At 39.0% G+C, this 23,692-nt stretch overlaps 1 protein-coding gene across 1 annotated transcript in view; it reads right to left on the bottom strand.

Moving 5' to 3' along the window:
* TCF20 (transcription factor 20) overlaps positions 1 to 20,716 on the bottom strand; it is a 53,469-nt gene extending 32,753 nt beyond the window's left edge. Inside the window, exons 1-2 of the mRNA XM_015813524.1 lie at positions 20,671 to 20,716; positions 6,065 to 11,656 (exon numbers count right to left, since the gene is read on the bottom strand). Coding sequence (XP_015669010.1) covers positions 6,065 to 11,620 — 5,556 coding nt within the window. The 5' untranslated portion in view covers positions 11,621 to 11,656; positions 20,671 to 20,716. The remainder of the gene's footprint in view (positions 1 to 6,064; positions 11,657 to 20,670) is intronic.
* Positions 20,717 to 23,692: the final 2,976 nt, after the last annotated feature.

Genomic DNA, 23,692 nt, shown 5'->3' with positions numbered 1-23,692 from the left:
CAGCCTCCCTGAGCCCAGCGGCTGTTGGGGTAAAAGTGGCCTCTGGGCCCGAATGTGGAGCCTGTGAGGAAAATATCAATGGTTGGGCGACTGTGTCGTGAGTTGCCACAGGAGGGGAACCATGTGCGGTTGGGGCCTCCGCCATGGACCACACTCCCTGAGCGGAGGTTGAAGGCCCTAAAGGGAAGTCGAAGCCTGGGGCCCCTGAATGATCCACCACAGTTCTGGCCTGTCTCTGCGCTCTGGAGAACTCCCTCTCCAGAGCCTGATGCCGACGGCTGGCTTGCTTCTCCACCAATTTTGAAGGCTTTTTGAGGATGGCCTTCGCCTTGTCCTTGAGCTTGCCTGCAGCCTCCTGCTTGGAGGTTTTGTGCTGTTCACGGCTTGAGGATGGGGAGGCGGTACTCATAGGCTGTGAAACTGTGGAATCCTCCATCCTGGGACGAGCTATCTCAGGGAAATTGAGGGGGAGCTCTGGCAGGCAAGCAATTGGCGGGAAGAGTGGTTGGAGCAGGGAATATGGACTGCTCATCTGACCGGGAAAACAAATCTCTCTGGGTTGCCGGTCACAGCTGTTGACACTGAAGCCGAAGGCACAGTTGGGGCCTGCTGTGAGGCTCCGCCTGGTGGCCTTAGGTGGCCAGGCAACTGCACCAGAATGCCCAAGTATGGGCGCAGAGGGCCTAGGAGGAGGGCCTGGCAAATGTGCAGGGGAAGGCTGGATTTATTCCGGAGAGCAAAATGGCGGCCTGAATGAATTTCAGGGTGTGGTTGATATACAGTAAATGCTCTTATTTCAAGCCCGAGTATCTAATCTTTCCCCTGTATCTGCATATGGCTGCACCCCTGGCAGCCTTAAGGGTAATGGTGCCAGACCGAACTAACGAAGGGGCTTGCAGAAGACTTTAGGCTGTCATCCAGTGAGCCAGGGCTAACCTGTGGCCTAGGAGGACCGCGTGGCGTGTCCAAAATGGCAGCCTCTGCAAGCTCTGAAAGGTATTCCTAGGGGTTCTGGGCTCCGTGATGGTGTCAGGAGCTCTTCCCCCGAACCGAGTGTCTTGGAGTAAAAGACAGGGTCAGCTGTACGAAACGATCCCAATTAGTGAGAAAAAAAGGGCTCCGTTTAAAACTTCGTTGCCTTTGCGGCAACCAAAATGGCAGCTGCAACTTTCGGGCCATTAAAAACGGCCTCCAGAGTCCTCGAAGAGCAATTTGAGGGGATTAGAAGTAATGTGACTGCAGCACTGGGTGCTGCGCAGGGAAGGCTGACAAGGGAATTTCCCCAGAGCCCTGGGGAAGGAGAACGAAGAAGTACAGCCCCCCCAAGCCTCAAATTGGCTGATTTGAGGTAGCGCTGATCCCAGCGCTCCTGGTGAACAGTTGGGGGGAAAATCCAAAGTTGGATCCACTGACCTGGAGGGAAGTGATTGAGGTAATTGATTGAGACAAGGAGAATTCACCAATGGATCTCTAACCTGCTAAATATAAATTCTGGATCTCTGAGACCTGAGAGCCAAACCTGAAACATCCTCAAGAGCTTGAGACCAAGTAAAGACTAGGTCCTCCTAGCAACAGGGGGCATGTCAAGCTTGGCTAACTTGGTCTCAAGAGCAGGCAGACAGAGAAAACCCATTGGTGGATTCTCCATCTCCTGTGCTGGAGAACAATACAAACATATACAATCACAATTTTAAAAAGGCAAGCACTATTAAAAATTTGTTTAAAAAGCATGGGGAGGGCTTTCAGGGTGCTAACCAGCCCCACAACTTTGTGTTCCTCTATCTACATTCTGAATTGGCTGAATCTTCTAGATACTTTTCAAGGGTAGCCCTATGTAGAATGCACTGCAATAGTCCAAATGGCACATGATCAGGGCATGACTGACTGACTGGAGAGCTATCCTATCCAGGAAAGGATGTAACTGGCACACAACAGGAAGTTGCACAATAACTTCCCAATAAAATCCAATACTTTATATGACACCGTGGAATGCCTGACTTAGTACATTTTAATTATTTTACTTTTAAGTATTAGGCATGTATTAAATAGAATTTCTGTGACTACAAGCCTGATTTTTTTTTTTTACTAAACTGGCTTTTATTGCCTACTACGTGTAGAAGTTAAAAGTTTGCATTCAAAATAACCAAAGATGAAGTCAACAGGAAACAAAATGAACTTCACTTTATATAGATAGAAGACAAAACTCAAACTTATTTATTTTATTTATTAAATTTATATTCTGTTCATCTCATGTTGCAGCAACTCTGTGACTTGTGACTCAAGCATTGGGAGGTAGATCATCAGTAATGATCCTACTAAGTCCTTTTTTGGAGAGAGAAACAGTATTTTGGAATATTATTGACAGAGTCCTGGTAGAAAATAAGGACAAAAAGAAATTCTGGCCTCATTTTTGAAGAAGAGCAGGTATAAAAGAACATCAACTTTATCCTTCTAGTCTAGAGAACACAAAACTTTTTTTCAAATAGTAAGCTCCAACCACTGGAGCTTTCAGGTCTGCTAAAACAGACACAACATCACCAGAGAAGACAAGAATCAAGGAAAACATTACTCAAACTGATATCATCACTTCCAAGTTGGGTGGATGACTACAAAATTTTGGCAAACCTGAGAACACGTGTGCAATGATAGATGAGTGCTTGAAATAGTTCAGGGATAGTCCAAAAAAAGTCCAGTCTCCAAAGTGTTTTAATTTTAAGAATGTGCATTATTTACAAATAATGCAAACAAATTAAAAAGTATTTTAAATTAATCTTTTTCTTTTGCTACTTGATTAAAGCCATACTATTACATGCTTCAGAGCTAGTTTGGTGTCATGGTTAAGGTATCAGGCTAGAAACCAGGAGACCATGAGTTCTAGTCCCACCTTAGGCACAAAGCCTATTAGGTGACTATAGGCCAGTCACTTTCTCTCAGCCTTAGGAAAAGAACAATGGCACATCATTTCTGAAAGACCTTGGCAAGAAACTGCAGGGGCTTGTCCAGGCAGTCTCCAAGAATTTGATACCACTGAACAGAAGAAAAAGAAATTATATGCTTAAATGGATGTCTAAGTGAATGCTTAAACAATCAAATAATTCCCATGGATTAAAAAAAACATCTTCAATAATATATGAGAAAAGGTGACAGCAGCTTTCATTTGACTATTAGCATACAACTGTATCAGTGTAAAAGTTTTTAGACAAACAAAATTTACCAGGTATTGTGAAAAGTAAATATGTAAAAAATTATATCTTAGCATTTTTAGAAATTTATTTATATGGAGAATGCTACAAATACATAAGGAACGGGATTTTTTCCAGGAGTCCACAAGTCCAGCAATGTTTTTCAATATGAATGAGCTGGCTTCCTTCTGTGGTATTCTCCAACTTTTATAGTTTGACTAATTTGTAGAAATTCAAAGTCTCCCGATAATGCAAATACAAATGCAGTTGCAGCTACTTTTTAAATTATTATTTGTCTTCATCAGTAACTTCTGACTTTGAACTACTTTCATCATTTTTCATGGCATTCTGCTTTTCTCCTCAATTTTGACTCATATTGACAACAGTGAAAATACTGAAAATAGTAATAAATTCCACTGGACTAACCCATTTCTGAAAGGATAGAATTATTTAGTGTTCAGATAGATAGTAGTTTCTCAATGTTTGTATTGTCCTAGGAGAAACAGCAATGACAATTCAATTTTCCAATACGAATGTAACAGTACATTTCTACTAGTAAGCATGAATCTTACCACAATTCAAGATATCAAGCAATAGTCCTTTGGCTATCTGTCATGAACATACATTCCATAATTATTAATATTACACTTTCAGTGTTGATTTACATACATACATGAATGAAAAGAGCAATCATTGCTAGACTTTATATTTAATGAAATGAGGCTGACTCCATCCATGATGATTTTCTAGAAGTCCTCAAAATTTGGTTGTGCCACCAGGTCTGGGTAACCCAGGGGACTGGTGAGATACTGAGATAGTTGCATTGTTATTAACATCTGGTCTTTGCATAATGTTTCTCTTATAACCTTGACCATCAGTCAAATGCAAAAGCAGCTTTACTTGGAACAGCTTACATCCTGCAATGATACCTTTAACATCATCAAAAAACATCTTCTATCCCAGCTCCTTGGGAAAAACTCAATAGGTGGATAAAAATGCCAAATCCAATCTAAACAGCCAGCTGACTGTGCAATAAACCATAATAATAACAAAAAATTTGTATGTATAATTTTTAGCCATGTTGTACGCCGCCCAGTACCACTTGTTTTGCGAGAAGGGTGGCCATAGAAAATTGATGAATAAATAAATAAATTTAAAATAACAAAAAAAATATAATTAAGCAAAATGCTACACAAATCAGTAAATCTAACTTTCCCAGCCAAAGAAAGAAAAAATGTCTGAGTAGGAATGGAAGAAATTACTTACAGTGCAGAATAGCAATCTGTTAAGATGTCTTAAGACCTCTTAAAATATGCAATGAAAGTCTATTTGCTTCTAAAGCATAAATTATCTAGACAAACTAAGAAACAGCTACAGCAATTGGCACAATAACCTCCCATTCACCTTCTGTGGAAAACTTGACAGCACAAAGAGTTCAGAAGTCCTTGCAAGTTTGCCTTTATTATGTCAAGATGTCAGAACTCATTTGCACTATCTGATTTTTAAATATATTCTCTCTTCTCTCTTCCACCCTGGCTAATATCTGGATAGATCTAGAATCTGAAAAAAGTATTTCTGCAAGGAACAAAGCTAATAAAGTCTATTTTCTGCAGATCAATGAACATGTGGAATTTTAAAAAACCCAGCCCTCTTGAGAAAGATAAAGCATGTAGCTGTATATACACAGATTCACACAGTCCCCCAAGCTTAATTTCAAGTAATTAAAAATGCAAAATTACCCTGAAATGTTAGCATTATATAGAAGCTAGTTGAATAATTCTGTTAACAATCTAAATGTATCTTCTGGCAAATAATTTGCTTTTCCTTCCAATCCTTATATTTCATCTAAACCTCGTCTTATAAAATGTACTTCTTTCACAGATTTACCATTTGAAAGAAAAAAAAGTCTGAGAAATAATGAAGATGTTTTTAATATGCCAACAACAAATGCTTCTTTGTATATCAGATTATTAAGACCAGTTAGGTGATTCCCATTAACTAAACTTGGCTGATCTAAACTAAATAGGACCAGTCCTGGTTATTATTAAGATGTAAGACTATCAAGAAATTACAGAGCTGCAAGGTAGATTAAGAAGTGAAAAAAATATCTTGGAAGAAGGCAACCATATCTATACTTTTTTGAGGAGTATAGGTAGCCCTTGATTTACAACAGTTCATTTAGTGACTGTTCGAAGTTACAACGGCACTGAAAAAGGTGACATGATCATTTTTCACACTTACGACCACTGCAGCATCCCCATGGTCACAGGATCAAAATTCAGACTCTTGGCAACTGACTTATGACGGTTGCGGTGTCCTGGGGTCATGCAATCACCATTTTTGACCTTCTGATAAGCAAAGTCAATGGGGAAGCCATATTCACTTAACAACCATGTTACTAACTTAACAACTGCAGTGATTCACTTAACTATTATGGCAAAGAAGGTCATAAAATGGGGAAAAATCATTTGTCTCACTTAGCAACAGAAATTTTGGATCCAATTATGGTTGTAAGATGAGAACTACCTATACAGTAACACATGGACATATCATTATCATATCATATGAACAAAAATTCAACCTGTCCAAAATGAAATGTTATCTTTTACAAGCATTAAATCCAGCAATATCATTTGTTTAAGGAAATGTATAGCCTAATAAGAATACAATAATCACAGCATAAAATGATTCTATGAATTTCAATCCAAAATAATTCTGAATAATGTAAAATTATGAGATTTGTTCACATAAAGAATCCATAAAATTACAGTGGGACAAATATGTTTGAGACATGGCAAAAGAAGAAAATCAGAATGCAATAAATATCATGGCAGTTGTAAAAGACACATTGGATTGTGTGTATATATATATATAATACTCACCATCTCTTTAGCTATTTCCACAGCTTCTTGCAGCCCATAAAGCCTGCCACAGACTAGGTAAATCCCATTGGCCCAGAGAATACAGCCCTCATGGACCCAAAATTCATTGCTATCAAGAGGTAGTTCAGGAATTTGTAGCTCCAACTCAGGACCACCTTCAGAAGTAGGTATGGGGGGTTTAGAGTCTGAGGAAGTATTTTCACCAACACTGCCACCCTCCGTGGTTGTTTTTTTACAAGCAACACCTCTTGAAAGTGACCGAGAAGCCCCAGCACAGTCCTCCGAGCGATGTCGTCTTTTAAAACGTGGGTGGGCAGCCAGGCTTCTCTGTTCTTTTTGCTGTTGCTCCTCCTCTTCTTCCTCTGTGTCAGTCTTGGAACCATTAGAAAGACTTTTATGTCGTACTTTGATCTTGTTTTGCATCTCTGTGGACTTCTTAGGAGGGGGATTCTTAGGCAGTGTGGCTGCATAATCTTGTGGATAGAAAGGTCCAAAGAGATCACCCATGTTGCGATAGCTGGCCCATTTGCCACAAAGGCAACAGACAAGATGGCCCATAACAGATGACTCTGTTACAACAGGACCTTGTAGCATAAAAGAGGAAATAGGCAGTACTTTACTCTCAGCATTGCTAGGAGGTGGCGTTGATGATCTCTGTCCTTTTCGACCCCTCATCAATTTATTCTGCTCTTCTTCTTCTGCATTAATTATTGTGCAGACAGCACCTAGCTCACATTTGTTTACCACATGAATATAAGGGAAAAAAGATTTATTCCTAGTATCAGTTTTATCAAGAGATTGAATAGCATATTTTAGTTTGATTTCTGGTTCTTGAGGCTCCACAATGGGAGCAGCTCGTCTTGGTTTCCGCTTTCGTGGCTGTGCTGTAGTTTTCCTCCTCTCTCTTCGTTGTCTCTTAGGTTTTGGTTCACCATCTACTGCCTCCTCTGATAGCTGCACTGCTTCTGGCACTAATGGAAGTGGTGATTGTTGTTGCTTCTTTTGCTTGTTTACACTACCGATAGGTCTTCCCTTTTTCTTACCAGAAGGAAAATATCCCTTTGGAGGAAAAGGCTCTGGCTTGGGTGTCATAATTGTACCTCCATCTTTTTCTTCTGGCTTTGCACTTGTTTCAGGAGCCAAAATATTGGTTGGGGGAATTGATTTTGATTCAGAAAAACTTACAGATCCATCAATTCTTATTTGACCAACAGATTTCTGCGAAGATGCTGGAATCAAGACAGGCATTGAACCGTCTTTGCCAACAGTGGCATGTTCAGAAACCTCTTTTTTCACAATCCCCTCTCCATCATCACGCCAATCTTCAGAAGATATTGCCCGAGAAATTTCATTGGGCAGTACTTGATTTTCTCGATCTAACACAACTTCTTCTTTTATATTTTCTGCTTCTATCTCATGATTGGCCACATTCCCACTGTCTGGGCGGCCACTCTTCAGGGACAGAATGTCATCAAGAGTGACTGCATCTGCACCAGCCTCAGCACAATTTGAAGATGCACTCCTCCTAACACTGGGAGAGGTGATTTTTTGAACAATAGCTTCCAACTTTAATCCACGACCCTTTCGTGGGGGAAGAATTTTTGTTTTAGCTGGGCTTGTGATGGAAACACCAGAACAGTTTCTATTATCAGGACTTGGAAGATTCCTAGATGATTCTCCTTTTGAGAATGATCTGCCAACATCTTGGTTTTGAGAGGAATGGGCATAAGAATTGAGAGTTTTATCAACTCCATCCTTTGATAAAGGGAGCATGCGTCCTTTGTCATCAATGCCACTAGTTTTCATTTCCTGCAACTGCCTCTTGCTTGGAATAGGAGAAATGAATGAGCGGACTCGCCTTCTCATTATTAAAGGATTTTGAGGAGATTGATCTTCTTGGCCAGGAATTCTTACCATGGCATTAGCAGATTTAAGTACATCACCAACATCATCACGCCTATGTGCATCACTATTTTGTGAAATAAATCTCTTCTGACTTGTCCCTAGAGAGCCACTGCTCTTTCCAGGCGTTACCTGACGGGAAAGATCCCAACCTGATTCATGTTGCTGAATCTTTTGATTCATGTGTTTAATTTCCACACACTTATTCTGAAGAGTGCTGGTTTCTTGGCACCCCGCATCATGGTAAGAACCAGAATGGAGATACATCATTCCATCCTTGTCATTTTTTAAAGGACTCCTTACTCTATCTAAGAATTGTTGCTGTCTTGGGCTCTTTCTAGCCGTTTCCTGCCTGTGCTGAGCTGCAGCAATCACACCCTGAGCAGAGCTGCTACTCCAATCTTTATAATCTTCTTGTTGTTGATGGTATAGCTGTCTTTTATAGTGATACTGAGAATTCAGTCCTTGATTAGGATCACCATAAACATGGGATCGAGAATTACCATGATATGCTGAAGTCAAAGATGAGCTTTCAGAATTTGAAGAGAAAGAAGCATGTAAGGAACTTCGGTTGACCCTGTCAGAAAGCACCATATGTGGATTCATCTGGTGAAGATCTGTCCCCGGACCTCTGTTTCTTCCAGGTGACATCTTTAACTTTTCTGCCAGATCATGAAATTGAGAGGGAGATTTACCTCTCATTCCTTCCCGGCTGCTTCCTATTCTGCTAGGTCCTCGTCTCATCTGTGTTGTTCGGCTATCCTGTTGTAGCAGGTAGTCTGATGCAGAATCAAATGTTGCAGCTCCAGGGCTAGCATTCCCTCGGTAAGATTCATGTTTAAAACTGGCATGGTGACAATGATCTCCCGATTTTTTGTTGTTAATGTTGGCAGAGGTCTTAGGTTCAAAATCCTCCTCCTTAATCTGCCCACTGTGAGACTTTAGCTTGGCTTCTATGGCTACGAGGCCACCAGGGAGGATGACTGACTGATTTAAACTAGAAGTCAGACGGTCACTTCTTCCACTCCTGCCATCAGCACTCATATGCCCTCCAGAATGTGGCCCAGAATCTCTAGCAATCTGCCTCAAAGGTGATATATCACAAATAACTGATCTTCTCTCAGAGACTCCTCCACCTTCATGAGCTGTAGAATCTAAGTCAAACTTTCTAGGCATAGGATAGTCTACCAAATTTATCTGTTTCATCTCAGCTGTACTGCCACTTAATTTTCTATCCCAGTGTCCCCAGTGTGAACTTTCCATAAGAGATCCAATACTTTTATTTAAAAGACCTCTGTTACTTAATTCATTTGTTTGATTAACCAGGACATTGGGCCTCATGCTACTTTCTAAACTTCCACTAATTCCATGCTGATCTTGGGCATTTCTAGAATATCTCCTGTCAGGATGATGGTGATAGCCTTGTAGAACTTCCTGCAATAGACTGGGAAATTTTTCATTCCTGCCCTTTCGCTCACTATGCACTGAAAATTCCCCTTTATCCTGACCTGAAGGATATTGTGAAAAGGTACCAGAATTTTTTTGCATATTAACCCCAATACTATCTTTGAAGCTGTACCTCAAACTACCAGGGGATTTAGAAGGCTCTGTTCTGCTTGAAAAACTAGAGCCAATAGCAGCATGACCAGGTGGATTATTTCCATCTTCATTATGATTAGTGGTGCTGTCCCCAGCTCTGCTCCCTTTATTTCCACCTTGTGGCTCTTGCTGTGCTCCTACAAGACTAGTCTCTTTCACTGCAGAGGCAGATGGCAGTACTTGAGCACTTGTAGAAGCATCATCTTGCTGGGATTTATCCTGTCCACTTGATTTTTCCACTCTTCCTGACATAGCTTCTCTGGAGACTATCACGCCAACTGTCTTTTCATTGATCTTTGGGGGGACCTCCACAGAAATCAAGGCTTCTTTTCCATCAGGAGGGGAGGCCACTTCTTCTTCAACTGCAGAGCTGGTAGTGATTTTTGCAGGTTCATTCTGAGATGGCGGTGCTGGTGATGACTGAGATTTTTCTAAATTACCCCCCTTATAAGTGGTGTCAGAACTGGTGCTCTGACCACTCAATTGTCTCACCCTTTCTCCTTGATCTTCTGAACTACTGGAACAACCACCATCAATGGACTCTGCTAGTGGAGACTTAAGCTGTTCCTCTGCCTGAGAGGAACCTTCTGAATTTGTGCAGCTCTCTGTTTTTTTTGATGATTTTTTTGAGCTTTTCTTCTGAGGCACCAAAGCATCTGAGAGTAACATGTGCTGAACTGTATTGGGTAAATTAGCTACTTGACTACTCAGGGCACTTAAACTGCTTAGTCCTGGATCTGTAAGTCTTTTTTCCTGCAAGCCTTCAAGCCCAAATCCTTTGAATCCTGCACTCTGAGCACTGGGGCTTGGCATCATGGATGGTGTTGGACTAAGCTGAGGCATCATTTGTAAAATGCGGTTTCTAGATGCTACTGGAATGTTGCTTTGTCCACATTGAAGATTCTCACCACTTGGCATGAGAGGAGATGGTGTGGAACTGCAGCTTGGAGACTGAACCACAGAGGCAGCTGGTGACGGGTTAGATATAGGACTAAAATTCTGATGGAATTGCATGGGTGATCTTACAGGGACCTCAGCTTGATTGTACTGTCCCACTTGACTTTGAAGAGACAGTTTGGAAGCAGTATTTGAATACTGCATTACATGTTGTGAAGAAGCCTGCTGTTGTTGTGACTGTTGTCCCTGTCCTTGTGCCTGTTGACTCCCTTGGGTCAACTTTGACTGCTCAAAGTTTTTCATTGGCTGTGTCTGAAAGCTGTAATTTGACTGAGTCCCATAAGCTTGTGCACTTGAACCAACAGCATGTCCTTCATACTGTGAACCAGCATTCACAGTATAATTACTGTCATAGTTCTGTCCAGATTGACCAAATCGTTGCGAAGAAGGAAATGAAGAAGAAGAAGAAACAGGAGGCTGATAGTGCTGACTATACTGACCTATTCTTAACGGATAGCTAGAAGCAGATGAAGGCAGATTTGAAGGGCGTTGAATTGACTGCAAATGAGGTGTGTTAGAGGCAGATTGGTTAGAGGCCTGTGGTAAAGGCTGATGAGATTGATAGAGCTGCTGCCTCATTTGCTGCACTTGTTGCTGTTGTTGGCTAGATGTTGGCTGCTGATACTGAGCAGTGCCAGGGGAGAAAGGACCAGTATAGTCCTGCTGATAATGTGTTACTCCACTAAGTGATGAATGTTGTGTTTGAAACTGGGTCACGTGACTTTCACTTCCATACTGACTCCCAAAGCTGCTGCCTTGGGGTGGCCCGTAGCTCTGTACTGGTCCAGAAGGCCTACGCTGAGGAAGCTGTTGTCCTCCTCCTGCTACAGGATCCTTACCAGAAGCCATATAATAGAATTCTCCTGCTTCTTTTCTGAAACCTTGATAACTCTGATGTCCAGAGCTTTCACTACCCATAGATGCAGAGTTTCCTGTTGCTTCACGGCGTCCACTAGTGCTGCTACCTCCTCCAAAGCTCTGAAACATCTGAGCTTGCTGGCGAGTGCTAAATTCCTCTAGCCGGGATGTACCATGTACTTCCTGTGGGTAGTTCTGTTGGTTTCCGTGGTAACTGCTCTGCTCCCGAAAGGACTGCATGCTGTTCAGCTGCGTATTGACAGCTTAACAGCCTGCCTGAAAGAGAAAAAAAGATAAATAAATGAGCAAAACAGTTCACGTCCCCTAAGTCACAGAAATATACATATTATCAACTAGCTGACCTAGTATTGTTTTCCCCTCAGGAAACTAAGAGCATGAATTTCTGCTATAAAAATAGAATAGGATGCCAATGACTGTATTTTATAAGATTGTTTTTATTAGTAATTTTCCACCTATTCCATGTTAGTGCTGCTGTGACAGATACCAAGATGACCCCAGCCCCAACAGCAATTCTATATTGCTTACAATAATATGTCACAGCAAAGGATATTTGAACAAGAAATTTTGAAATCGTTTTAAAATATTTATCTGATTTGAAAACATAAGTATCTATGGTGTGAAAAATACAAAATGTACATCAATATTAATCAAGAAGCAAATACCATGTTCTATGAAGAGAATTTCAGCTTCAGAAAAATAATCAATAAGTTGAGCATAATTTAAAATGGCAAGTGAGAACTCACCAATGGTGCTTTTGGATTTTATGAAAGATTGCTATATTCCCATTTTCCCACTGTCCCAAAATTCAAATAATAATACTACATAAAAGCAATATTAATATTTGTACACATTCATACATCTAGCACAGTTTACAAATCTGAATATAAAAAGTGGAACATGTAAACCAAATTTCAATTTAAGCAAAACAAATAGCTGGATACTCCCAAAATGCTTCCCTATGACTTTGTAAATATTTAATACAGTTATGTCTATCTTCAAATATATGAAATCATATGAATGATTTAAGCATATGTTCATCAAAACTATAATTTGTTTTAAATCACCAAAGGTTGAGGCAAGTACTAAACAATTAAATTGTTCTAAGACCTGCTAGTGAAACCAAATCAATCGTCAAATATGTAACTGAATAAACTAATTAATTTACTTCGTCAACGATCTTTAGGGACCAGAACTTAACCAAACTTGGCTGATTCTAGCAACTAAGAACGTTATCACTTGGATGGGAGATACTCGAGAATTCCAGAGCTGTTGACTATAGTAAAATAGAATATATGTTTTTGAAAGCTGGTGCTGGAGAAGACTTCCAAGAATAGCATGGAGAGCCAAGAAAACAAGCAAATGGGTTATCAAACAAATAAATGCAGAATTCTCACTTAAAAGCACAAATGACCAAGCTGAAATTAACCTACTTTGGGTACATTATGCAAAGATGTAGTTCTCTTGAGAAAGTTCCAATGCTAGGAAAGGTGGAAGGAAAGAGAAGAGGATAACCAGTAGCAAAATGAATGGACTTGGTTACAGTGACAATGGGTGCTCCATTGGTAAATTGGAAAAACCAAGTTAGGGAAGATCATAGTGTTGAAAATCTGTCTATGTGGTAACTAACAGTTGAAAAAAAATTAATGACATATAATCAGGCAAGAGTAAAACAGTAAAGAAAATATCCTAAAACAAGACATTAGCAAACTCTTAAGTAATTTTGCCAATAACTTTGAATGGATATAGTTAGTTGGAGTTAAACTCACCTTTACTACACAAGAATATATTAACAAATATATTAACACAATGGCGTATGATCAAAATTCGAGCAATAGCAATAGCACTTACTTATATATTGCTTCAGTGCTTTACAGCCCTCTCTACATGGTTTAAAGAGTCAGCATATTGTCCCCAACAATCTGGGTCCTCATTTTACCAACTTCGGAAGGGTGGAAGGCTGAGCTTGGTTTTAAAAAAAATTAAATAAAAAAGGCATATCCTCTCTTCCTATTATAGAAAGCACTTTTCTGCAAGATTTTCTGTAAAAAAGTTATAACATTCTGAGATATACAACCACACTGATTATAGGAATATAATATAATATTGATTATAGGAATATTTCCCACAGAAGCCACATTCCAACAGAAGAGAACTTCTATTGACTTCTCTGAGTATGGTGTGGGAAAATCTATTCTTTTTTCCATTCAGACTTTGGAGTAAAGTCACATAAGTTATGAAAAATAAATCTTATCTACTGTATCTACTGGAGTGTTCTAGGAAATCTATGATTTAAGAAGTCTCATAAAATATATCACATCTATTTTATATAGTTCAAGAGTTCTAGTCTAAGTCCAGCTTCTAAACCAATTAAAGTTAAAAATGAATTAAATTACATTATGATAAATAGAAGGACCCAACAATTAGCCTTACATCTTCTATTGACAATAACAATCTACCTTTTTTTTTACTTATATGTTCAAAATAAACATACGTTCTGGGGACCCAGCTCACATGATCAGAAATTTGCTGACTTCCTACAAGCAAAGTCAATGGGGAAATTGGCAAGAAGTCGTGATCAGATGACATTTTTCTTTAATCACCTGCAGTGATTCACTTAAAACTGAAGTGTCAGAATTTCCATTGGTAAATGGTGCGATCACTGATGTTGCACTTTATGATCCTATTGCTTACCAATGGAAATTCCAGTTCCAATTATCTTCATTAAGTGTTTCATTGTTGGAATAATGTATTTGAATTCTTATAAGCAGCTAAGACTAGAGTTGAAACACTTGCTTGCACAAATAAATAATACTTCCCAAAGTTACAACAGACGGCATAATTTTATTTTAAAAATTCAGCAGTAAGAAGATAAAAGCAACAAGATTGCTTGAGATTTTAATATTTCTAATCAGCCACTACACAGATCACATTTTTTGCAAGTAAAAAATATGAACTCTAAACATCACTACTACTCCCCTCACACATACACACTGATCTACTTCATCCAATACAACTAGAGGCTACTATTGACTTTTTTACGTTACTGCTTTAAATGATGATATTCTTGCAGTTACTACTGTTTATTGAAATGTCAGTTTAATATGGCTGCTTTTATCACTGTTGCCACTGGAAGGAAAAACACTTTTTACCCTTCTCCTAATAGTCTATTATCAGTGACACTGTTTTCCCTGGAGGAACAAAAAGGTGGAAAAGAAGATGCAGGAAGGAGAACAATAATAAAGGTGAGATTTAAAAAAAAAATTGAGAAAGCAAAAGAAAGGAAAAAAGAAGAAGACAGGGACTAGAAGGAACTGATTACAATTGATGAAGAGAAATCAGAAGAGAAGTACACTTTAGCTTCTAGAGCAAGGCTTTTCAACCAGTGGTACGGGTACCACCTGTGGTACATTGGCACCTGGCAGGTGGTACGCGACCATCCTAGAAAAGTGGTAGCAGGGGAGGGGAATGAGCTGAACCGGTGGCAGCACCGCACAAACCTGAGTGAGAGATGGCTGGAGCTGCAGGGCTATCAGGGCTCAGCGGAAGCGCCAGGATCAGAGCTTTTTAGGGGCTGGAGCTTGGCGCTGATCCTGGCGCTTCTGCTGAGCCCAGAAGAAGTGTCGATCAGCTGGAATGTTGCAGCATCTCCAGGGTCTTGTGATTTACGTTCAGATGCTTGGCAACTGATTCATATTTATTTATTTAAAAAAAGTTTTTTATTAATAAAACAGTTAAAACAAAAAAGGACATAACGTGCCGTTCCAGTACATATAATCCTAACAATTTGTTCCTTGTCATACATATAATTCCTAATCTCTATATATACATATTTTCCTATATAATACAGTCTCAAATTTGTTTCTCTATATACTAGCATACAATTTTGTATACCACAATCTTAACACTAACTTAAAACCCGAATAGTTCTCCTTGACTCGTACCAGCAATAAAATTTGTCCCAGATTTCAAAATAGTCCATTTCTGTCTTGTCCTTTAATTCCATAGTAAGCCTATCCATATCAGCACACGATAAGATTTTATATAGAATCTCTTCTTCCGTTGGAATTTCTTTGTTTCTCCAGTTTTGTGCGTAGGCCAATCTGGCAGCTGTGAAAATATTTATATTCATATTTATGACTGTCACAGTGTCCCAGGGTCATGTGAAGTGACCAAAACCTGCTGCAACCACCCAGCAGATGGGGGGAATAAAAACCAAATACCCCCTACCCCATCCCACCCCCCGCTGCCAATCCTCAAGAGAAATGCTCACAACAAAGAAAACCTCGGACAGGAGGAAGAGTGCCGCCAGGTGGGCAGGCAGGTGTCTTGCTTGGCTGTGGCTTGGGGGGCACTTTTTTCAGTGCCATTGTAACTTTGAACAGTCACTAAGAGAACTGTTGTAAGTCGAGGACTACCTGTACTTCAGCACTTTTTTCCTTTTAGGGGGGGTCATCAAGTTTTTGACACCTTGCTAGGCAACTGGTGGTACTCGGATACTGCCATATCCTAAAAGTGGTACAATGGGTGAAAAGGTTGAAAAGCCCTGTTCTAGAGAAATCTCCCTAGCTTACCTCACATGCTATGACAAATCATATAGTGTAATGTGTAAACTGCAACACCAAGCCAGAAAAGAAAGGGACAACAAAACAAATTAGAGATAGCACATCTGGATAAATGAGTAATTCCAGATCAATATATTGGCCAATTTAACTGGAAGGTTTATCCGCTGCAATATTTCTTTATGCAAACAATGTTGCAAATACCTCAATAATCTTAACTAGCTTCAACAAAGATAATTTGCATGCCTTGGTCTATTGCTGTATAGAGGAATAACTATAAGTTATTAAAAAGCAAAGGTTATTCCCTTTATCAAGAGGCCTTTCAGAATCACACTTGGCAAATTAATGGATACACATGGAAGAGGCTATATTTTTTAAAACATGTAAGATCTCTTTTATTATTATTCAAGTTCCTAGAATGCACAACTAAACCCGCTATAGAGACACACACACACCCGGTCCTTCCTCTTCCTCAATTTTAAATGATATATAAAATGGGAGGGAAATTAAAGTACACCAAACCAACATATAAACTAGTATGCTAAATGGTAAAGATCCTAGGTTCCATATAAGCTTCAAACCTCCATCAAAAGAGATAAAAATGAATATGCAAAAATAGAAAATACTGTTCAAGTTAGTATTGTACAATTTTCATTTTTGAACAAAAGTTAATGCAGTTTAATAAAAGCGATTCACTTTTATTAGTACTTGCAATATTAAACAAGTACTCTATAATACTAACCACACTGACTCCTATTGTTTGGGATGGTCCATTCTCAAAATATAAGCTTATGTTATCATTCTCATACCATTTCAGAACTCTCTGATAGCACTGTTTTGGGCATATCATGTCAGCAAAAAGATCTAGTGCATCATCTACACATGCAAAAGAAAAAAAAACCCTCTATACTGCAAAAATAGCAATAAATAATTGTAACTGATAAAAAACTGAACAAAAATAAACATCAAGGCATTTATTTTACAGTAATAGTTTCATCCTTAAATTACTTATTAAAATCTCCATCATGTTGCTGCATTACACACACACACAACTTGTGTGTATATATGTGAATATGGAATAATTCAACACATTAACATCTTTAACATTAAAAGATTTCTCTACAAATTTTGTCACATATAATTAATATGTTATTTCAAAAAAATGTCAATGACTAATAAGACCAAATCATATCAGTCAATAACTCCTCATATTTTTTACATTGACAACCAAATTACATGGCAATCCTTTAATGAATCAGTTTTAAACTGGAATCCACTGAAACCAATTTAATTATCTTTAAGACCAGCAATCACTATATAATATTCAATACTTTAAACCCAAAACTGTAAATGCCATTATATCAACTCTGAATTATTCTTTAGTTTTTGATAGAAATATAATGTGGATTAAGTTTTAGAGATCGACTCCATCAAAAACAAAAGCACTTCAAGTTTCTTGGAAGCAACCAAAACATCTGGTCCATACTGAGCAAACAAAACATGCCTGAGTTGATTATGTGCCATGTTGTGAAATAGGTAGGCCAAATTTTAGTGGAAATGTTGCAAATATGAAATTCAAGTTTTCCATTCCTTCACATACAGGTAGTCCTCAACAGTCGAGAGTTAAGAGCCTCAAAAAGAGTGTTTTACCACCTGGCTGTCATAAAACATCACCCCACCTCACATGACTGTATTTCAGGTGCTTGGTAATTGGCTTGCATTTAAAACTGGTTGCTAAGTCATTAGAAAATCAATGGGGAAGCCAGCAGAGAAGGTTGCAAAAAGAGGATGAAGGGGAACTCAAATCCCTTGGTGAGCTCCAGGAATGGGGCCAAAATCATGAAGATTTCAGCTCCATCCCTGCAGTCCCATGAAGGATTTCCCTTCTGTGCATGGAGGAAACCCTTTGATGGGCTGCAGGAATGTTTGAAAGTGAAAAGGAAGTGCCAGGAAGATTTCAAATTCACATGAAGCTGAAATCCTGCCAGCAAGCAGCTTTCACTCCATCCATTTAATGATCTGGGACATTGCCTAACAACTGCAACAGGGAGTTCTGTGTCATTGTGTGAAGCATTTACATGGATATTTCATTTATCACTGCTTCCCTCAACAACTGAGATTGCAGTCCAATGATGGTCATAAGTCAAATACTACATATAATAGTAAAAATAATTTACAGACTATGCAGTTATATAGTAACTAAAACATCAGAGAAAATATCTTAAAAGTACCGCAATGAATAAAAGTGATCTAGTAAACAGGAATTCACTCTACACAGGTAAAAACCCAGAAAATACAAACAGAAGCATGTTATTATTCAGATGAAAAAGTACAAATAAAAAATATCCAGCAAGATATATTTTCTAAGAAAATTTAAGAGGTGGCTATGAACCAACCTCCAAGACCCAGTCTGGCATAGTGGTTAGGGCTGCAGGCTGGAAATCAGGAGCCTGCCTTAGGCACAAAGCCAGCTGAGAGTGACCTTTGCCCAGTCACTCTCTCTCTCAGCCCTAGGAAGCAAGCAATGCCAAGAAAATTGCAGGAATTTGTCCAAGCAGTCACCAGGAATCAACAATAAGTCAAAGCACAGACATGCACAAAAACATAACCAACCTCACATGTTAAAATAAAAACCACCTCCAGCTAATTGCAGCGAATATGAATTTTTATCATTCTCTACATATACTTAGAACAGCAACAATCCCACTACAATTACTTCTCAGCCTCCTCTGATTTGCAGTCCCTAGTTTTAAGCTAGGTACTTAGCCTCTCAGTGATGATAGCAACAATATTTCTGACAAGAACAGACTTTCCATAACAGTGGTGTCAAAATACATAACTAACATTGCCACTGGGAATCAAGGTTGTTTATAGCTACTATATGAGCTGATTCTTAGTCCTGCTGTCTCTGCTAATTCTTTATCTAGATTCTAGAACAAAGACAAACCTTAACAGGTTTCAGTCTAGCTGAAACCTATTAAGCGAACTGGCGAGAGGCAACATGGAAGTAATGGACACCTCTCAATGTGGTAAAAGAGTAAACTACTGATAATAATATTGTGATTCAGCCTTCTCCCCAGGAGGCTGACCCCCTAGGGTCGCCAAGAGTACTGTAGTGTCTGCCTCCTTTACAAATTGATTCTGGACCTTAGTGGATTCACAGACTTTATTTAGATGGAAAATGTGAAGCATGTTATATCGCTTTAGGTAATTCAAAATCCAAACGGGAAGGAAAAAGTAATTTTTGGAAGATGATATGTGCTACAGGAGAGGTCAGGAATTTAGAAGATTAAGTAGAGTCAGTTCAACAAAAACTGCAGCATTATATACAAAATATATGATATGTAGGTTGTAGAGTAATATTCTGCTTTTCATTAAGAAATTCAATGTACATAGTTCAACTATAATCACCAAATATAATCACTGCAAGATAGTTATGGCAAACTTATCACTAACACAGCTTAATGGCTGAACAGAAACTGAAGTCTATGTGAATTATGTTCTGAATTATATAACTACAGTACCTACAATTAAAGTGTTATATTACTTCACCAAAGAGAACATATCTAATATTTTAATAATTTTATAAAGTGAAGCAATAATAACAACAGCAGCAGCAGCAGCTGTGGTGGTGCAGTGGTTAGAATGCAGTACTGCAGGCTAATTCTGCTAACTGCCAGGGGTTCAATTCTCACCAGCTCAAGATTGACTCAGCCTTCCACCCTTCCGAAGTTGGTAAAATGAGGACCCAGATTGTTGGGGGCCATATGCTGACTCTGTAAACCGCTTAGAGAGGGCTGTAAAGCACTGTGAAGCTGTATATAAATCTAAGTGCCGTTGCTATTAAATCTCATAAAAAAACTGCGTACACAAACATCTACCTTCTAAAAGTTATTTTACCATTCATGAACTCTCAATCCAACTGTATCTCTACATTTTCTGCTGTATCAACACTAAATCGTTAAATCTTTGATATGACTCATCTTAGGCAGATTGATGGTAGTGTCAAAAGTCATGGGATATATTATTAGTTCAAACAATGCAGATCGGTCTGAAAAAAAATACCAAATCTGTGGTTATAATGGTTCGGCTACGCAACTAAATGTGAGGGGCAATTTTACTTTAATTGACTTCGGTAAACTATTTTTGAAGTTAGTATTTTTCAACCAAGAATCAGTAAATGCCGTTATAAAAACATCCAGAAATATTTTTTTATAGAAGTACATACAAGTGCTTAATTTACAACTGGTGCATTAAGACTAGGACTATTGCCTTAGAAAAAAAAAATATTAGGAAGAGTAACGAGACCCAACTATTGAAAGAAAGGCTATTTTACTATTCCTTCTCCCGCATCAAATCCTTGAATCCCCCTTCATTATACTTTCCTCTCAGACCCCTTTCTTCCCTTGAGATGTACATACGTAAGGAACCAAGCACGGAAGTATGACAGGGAACTGAAAGGTCTGCAAAGGAACTCCCGAGGGGCGGATTTAGCCGAAATAAAGGACTTTCTGCTGTCTCCCCACTTCCGATCCACTCGAAATGTTCCCTCTCTTAGTAGCCCGCGTTTCTGGTCCAGGCATCTATAGAGGCTGGGGGGGAAGGACACCGATGCCGAGGCCCAGAAACTGCCTGGCACCGTCTCCTTCTCCCACCCCGCCCCTTCCATCAAGGCCCGCAGGACGGCTTTAAACGTATGGAAGTCATTACCCAAGCCTCGTTTCCCCCAGAGGGGAGCGCGGAGTGGACAAGGTTTTTTTTTCAGTGGCGCGTGGGGCAGCAGGGATCTGCTTCTGTCCGGAAGCGGCTCCGCGGTAACAGACCAAAGGTTTGTCTCCCCATTCTCCGCTCAGAGAGACACACACGCAGGAAATAACACAGGGTCAGCTGACAGAGCCCAGCCAATGACGACGGGGCGAGACAGCGCGCGCAAAAGGGAGGAGTACGAGGCAGCGGGCGATGCGGGTGGAGTTGTGCGTGCATGCGTTCGTGCGTGCCTCAAAGGCGCATAAAAAAGTCAGCGGCAGGCACCTCCCTCTAGATCAAGGATTTTAAAGAGGCAGCGCCAGTTAAGCGCACCTCAGTCAGTAATGAGAAAGCAAGCTTACAGTTTTACAGTGTTTCTCAACCTTGACAATTTTAAGGCATGTGGACTTCAACTCCCAGAATTCCACAGCCAGCAATGCTGGCTGTGGAATTCTGGGAGTTGAAGTCCACATGCCTTAAAATTGTCAAGGTTGAGAAACACTGTGTAGTAGTTGCTTGTCACGAAATGCTGTGAAAACGTCGCATCTTGTCGCCTCTATAGACACATTAACGCTGTAATGCTTTTCATTTTCTATTCCGCGCAGAATTACTTGAAAGCAAAACTTCGAACTACGGCTTTAGAGAATGAAGCTGCAAGTATGGACAATTATATAGCTGAAACTGTTGCTTCCCACTCAATAACTTCACACCACCAAGAAGTTGTGACCAGAACATTAAAATGTGTGGCTCATCCAGCCTACATTTGAAACCCCAGGAAGGTAAACTTTGGGATCTGTTGGATGCCCTCAGAAGTAAATGGCCAAATAAGGTATTACAGTATTCTTTTGCTAAGTCCAACATACATACAACTATGGAAGATAGCACTGGACCATTACACTGAAAAAGGCTGGTGTACAAATGGGACATGTTCTTGGAGGTCACTCACATTTTCAAGTTTCTATTTTGCAAACATTTACTGTGAATGTTAATTATTTTTGATGTACCAAATATACTGTCTTCCCTAAGATCTAAACTTAGAACTTTGTCCATAATGGTAGCTTTTCAATTGGAAAGTTGATGTACAAGTTATAGGGGACCTGTAATAAGAATATATGATACAGAAGTTAAAAATGAAAAGGAATCAGATAACACCTTTTTGACAGATAAGAGTATATAGAGTTATTCCTTGACTTAGGATCATAATGGAGTCTGGACTTTCTGTTGTAAGTCATGATGGTCATAAGTTGAAGCACTCAAGTGACTGACCTGATTTTACAACCTGTTTTGCATTAATACCGGTAGTTAACTGAATGCCACAGTGCTAAAGAGAATGTGCCAGTCATTAAATGAACACCATGGTCATTAAGTGAGTCAATACATTCCTATGAGCATTTTTTGATGGAAATGTAAATTGTGTCAGATGACCATGGAATGCTTCAACTGGCTGTAAAAGGGAGCCAATTGCTAAGCATCCAAAGTGCAGTCATGTGACTGCATGGGGGGGGGCTCTCTGTTAGCACTCCAGAACTGGGTCATAGATAGATTCTGGGGATCTGTTGTAATCTCAAATCATTGTTAAGTGATTGGTCATTAAGTGAGGACTATATTACAGTATTCATGATAAAAATATATTTTGCTGAAGTCCTATTTTGAAACTATTTTGAGAAGGTTCAGGAATTTTATTGAGGCAAAGCCAGCTTTTTATTCTCTCCACTAAGCAAGACTTGCAGAAAACATTCTATCATCAGAATATTTTTTATATTTGTATCCTAATCCTAGAATTATTTATTCAGACCAGTAAACTTTATAAGATTGGTCCCATGGTACACTGCACACATTATGCAGTGTTTTGTTTAAACAGCACAAATTATTTGAAAAACAGGCCTAATACACCAACATCTTAAATTACTGAGATACATGGTTTGCTAATAACTTAGTTAATACCGATATAATACATTAATATGTAAAAGAAATCTCCCCAAAACTTGTACTAAGATCATGATAAATATGATTATACAAAATAACGATTAAGTTAGCATAATTGATCAAAACATCTCCAAAAGAATAAAATCAGAATTTCCTTAATAGCAGAAGGACTAGTAATATCTGTGTAGGACCTGTGATGGTTCATGAATTTGGATCACTCAATAATAACAATATGGGAGATCAAGGCCTAAGACCCAAAGAGGAAAATTACAACCTAGTACCTGTATTGCATCATGCTTGGAGTAAACTACAGTAAATATCCTGCTGAAGGCTTCGTTTTTTGTTTTTGTGTTTTGCAAGTTTTAGGACTGAATAAGTTCTTTGAGCTTTGTTTTAGGAATTTGTTTCTGGGATATTTTTTGTGTTTCCAGGAATGTGTTTATTATGAATAAGTTTAGCTTGAAGAAAAAACTGCAAGCATAATTCATGTAATCAGTCATTTGTAATTTCATTGTCAGAATCTGAGGGTTATAAAACAATAAAATATTAATTTACCTAGTGTCTTAGCAATTTCATACAAAGGAGAGGTATATCAAAACACACTACACTTTACGCTTTGTAACTGTGCGATAATGTGCAGAAGGGGTGATACTACATTTTTTTCCATCCTAATTTCCCTTTTTCTTTAATCACATGATTGGTATTGGGGTAACAAATACCACTAGATACTGGCTAACTTGAACACAAAAAGAAAGTATCACAAGTTGAAATGAGAAATTTTCTCTTCTCCAACAGTTGCCAGAACAGCAATAATTTTTTCACCCAAGATTTATAGTTAGCTGGCAAAAATTGTCCTCAGAATGGCAAAAAAGGGCACTAAGTCAATAAATCTCCATTATCGAAATCATTAGAAGCATCCCTAGTTGGCAGTACACAAAAATGTTACTATTATGAATACTTCATCTTTTTATACTGTCTCTTTTAAAGGCATGCTCAATTACAATATGTTTTTATGCAAACATTGTTTTGGAGATTTAAGCTTTTTTAAAAAGCATAAGTA

Source organism: Protobothrops mucrosquamatus, unplaced genomic scaffold (genome assembly GCF_001527695.2).
Source record: "Protobothrops mucrosquamatus isolate PMUCROS unplaced genomic scaffold, P.Mucros_1.0 scaffold162, whole genome shotgun sequence".
Lineage (NCBI taxonomy): Eukaryota > Metazoa > Chordata > Lepidosauria > Squamata > Viperidae > Protobothrops > Protobothrops mucrosquamatus.
The sequence above is the reverse complement of the archived record's forward strand: the minus strand, read 5'-3'. Positions and strand labels throughout refer to the sequence as shown.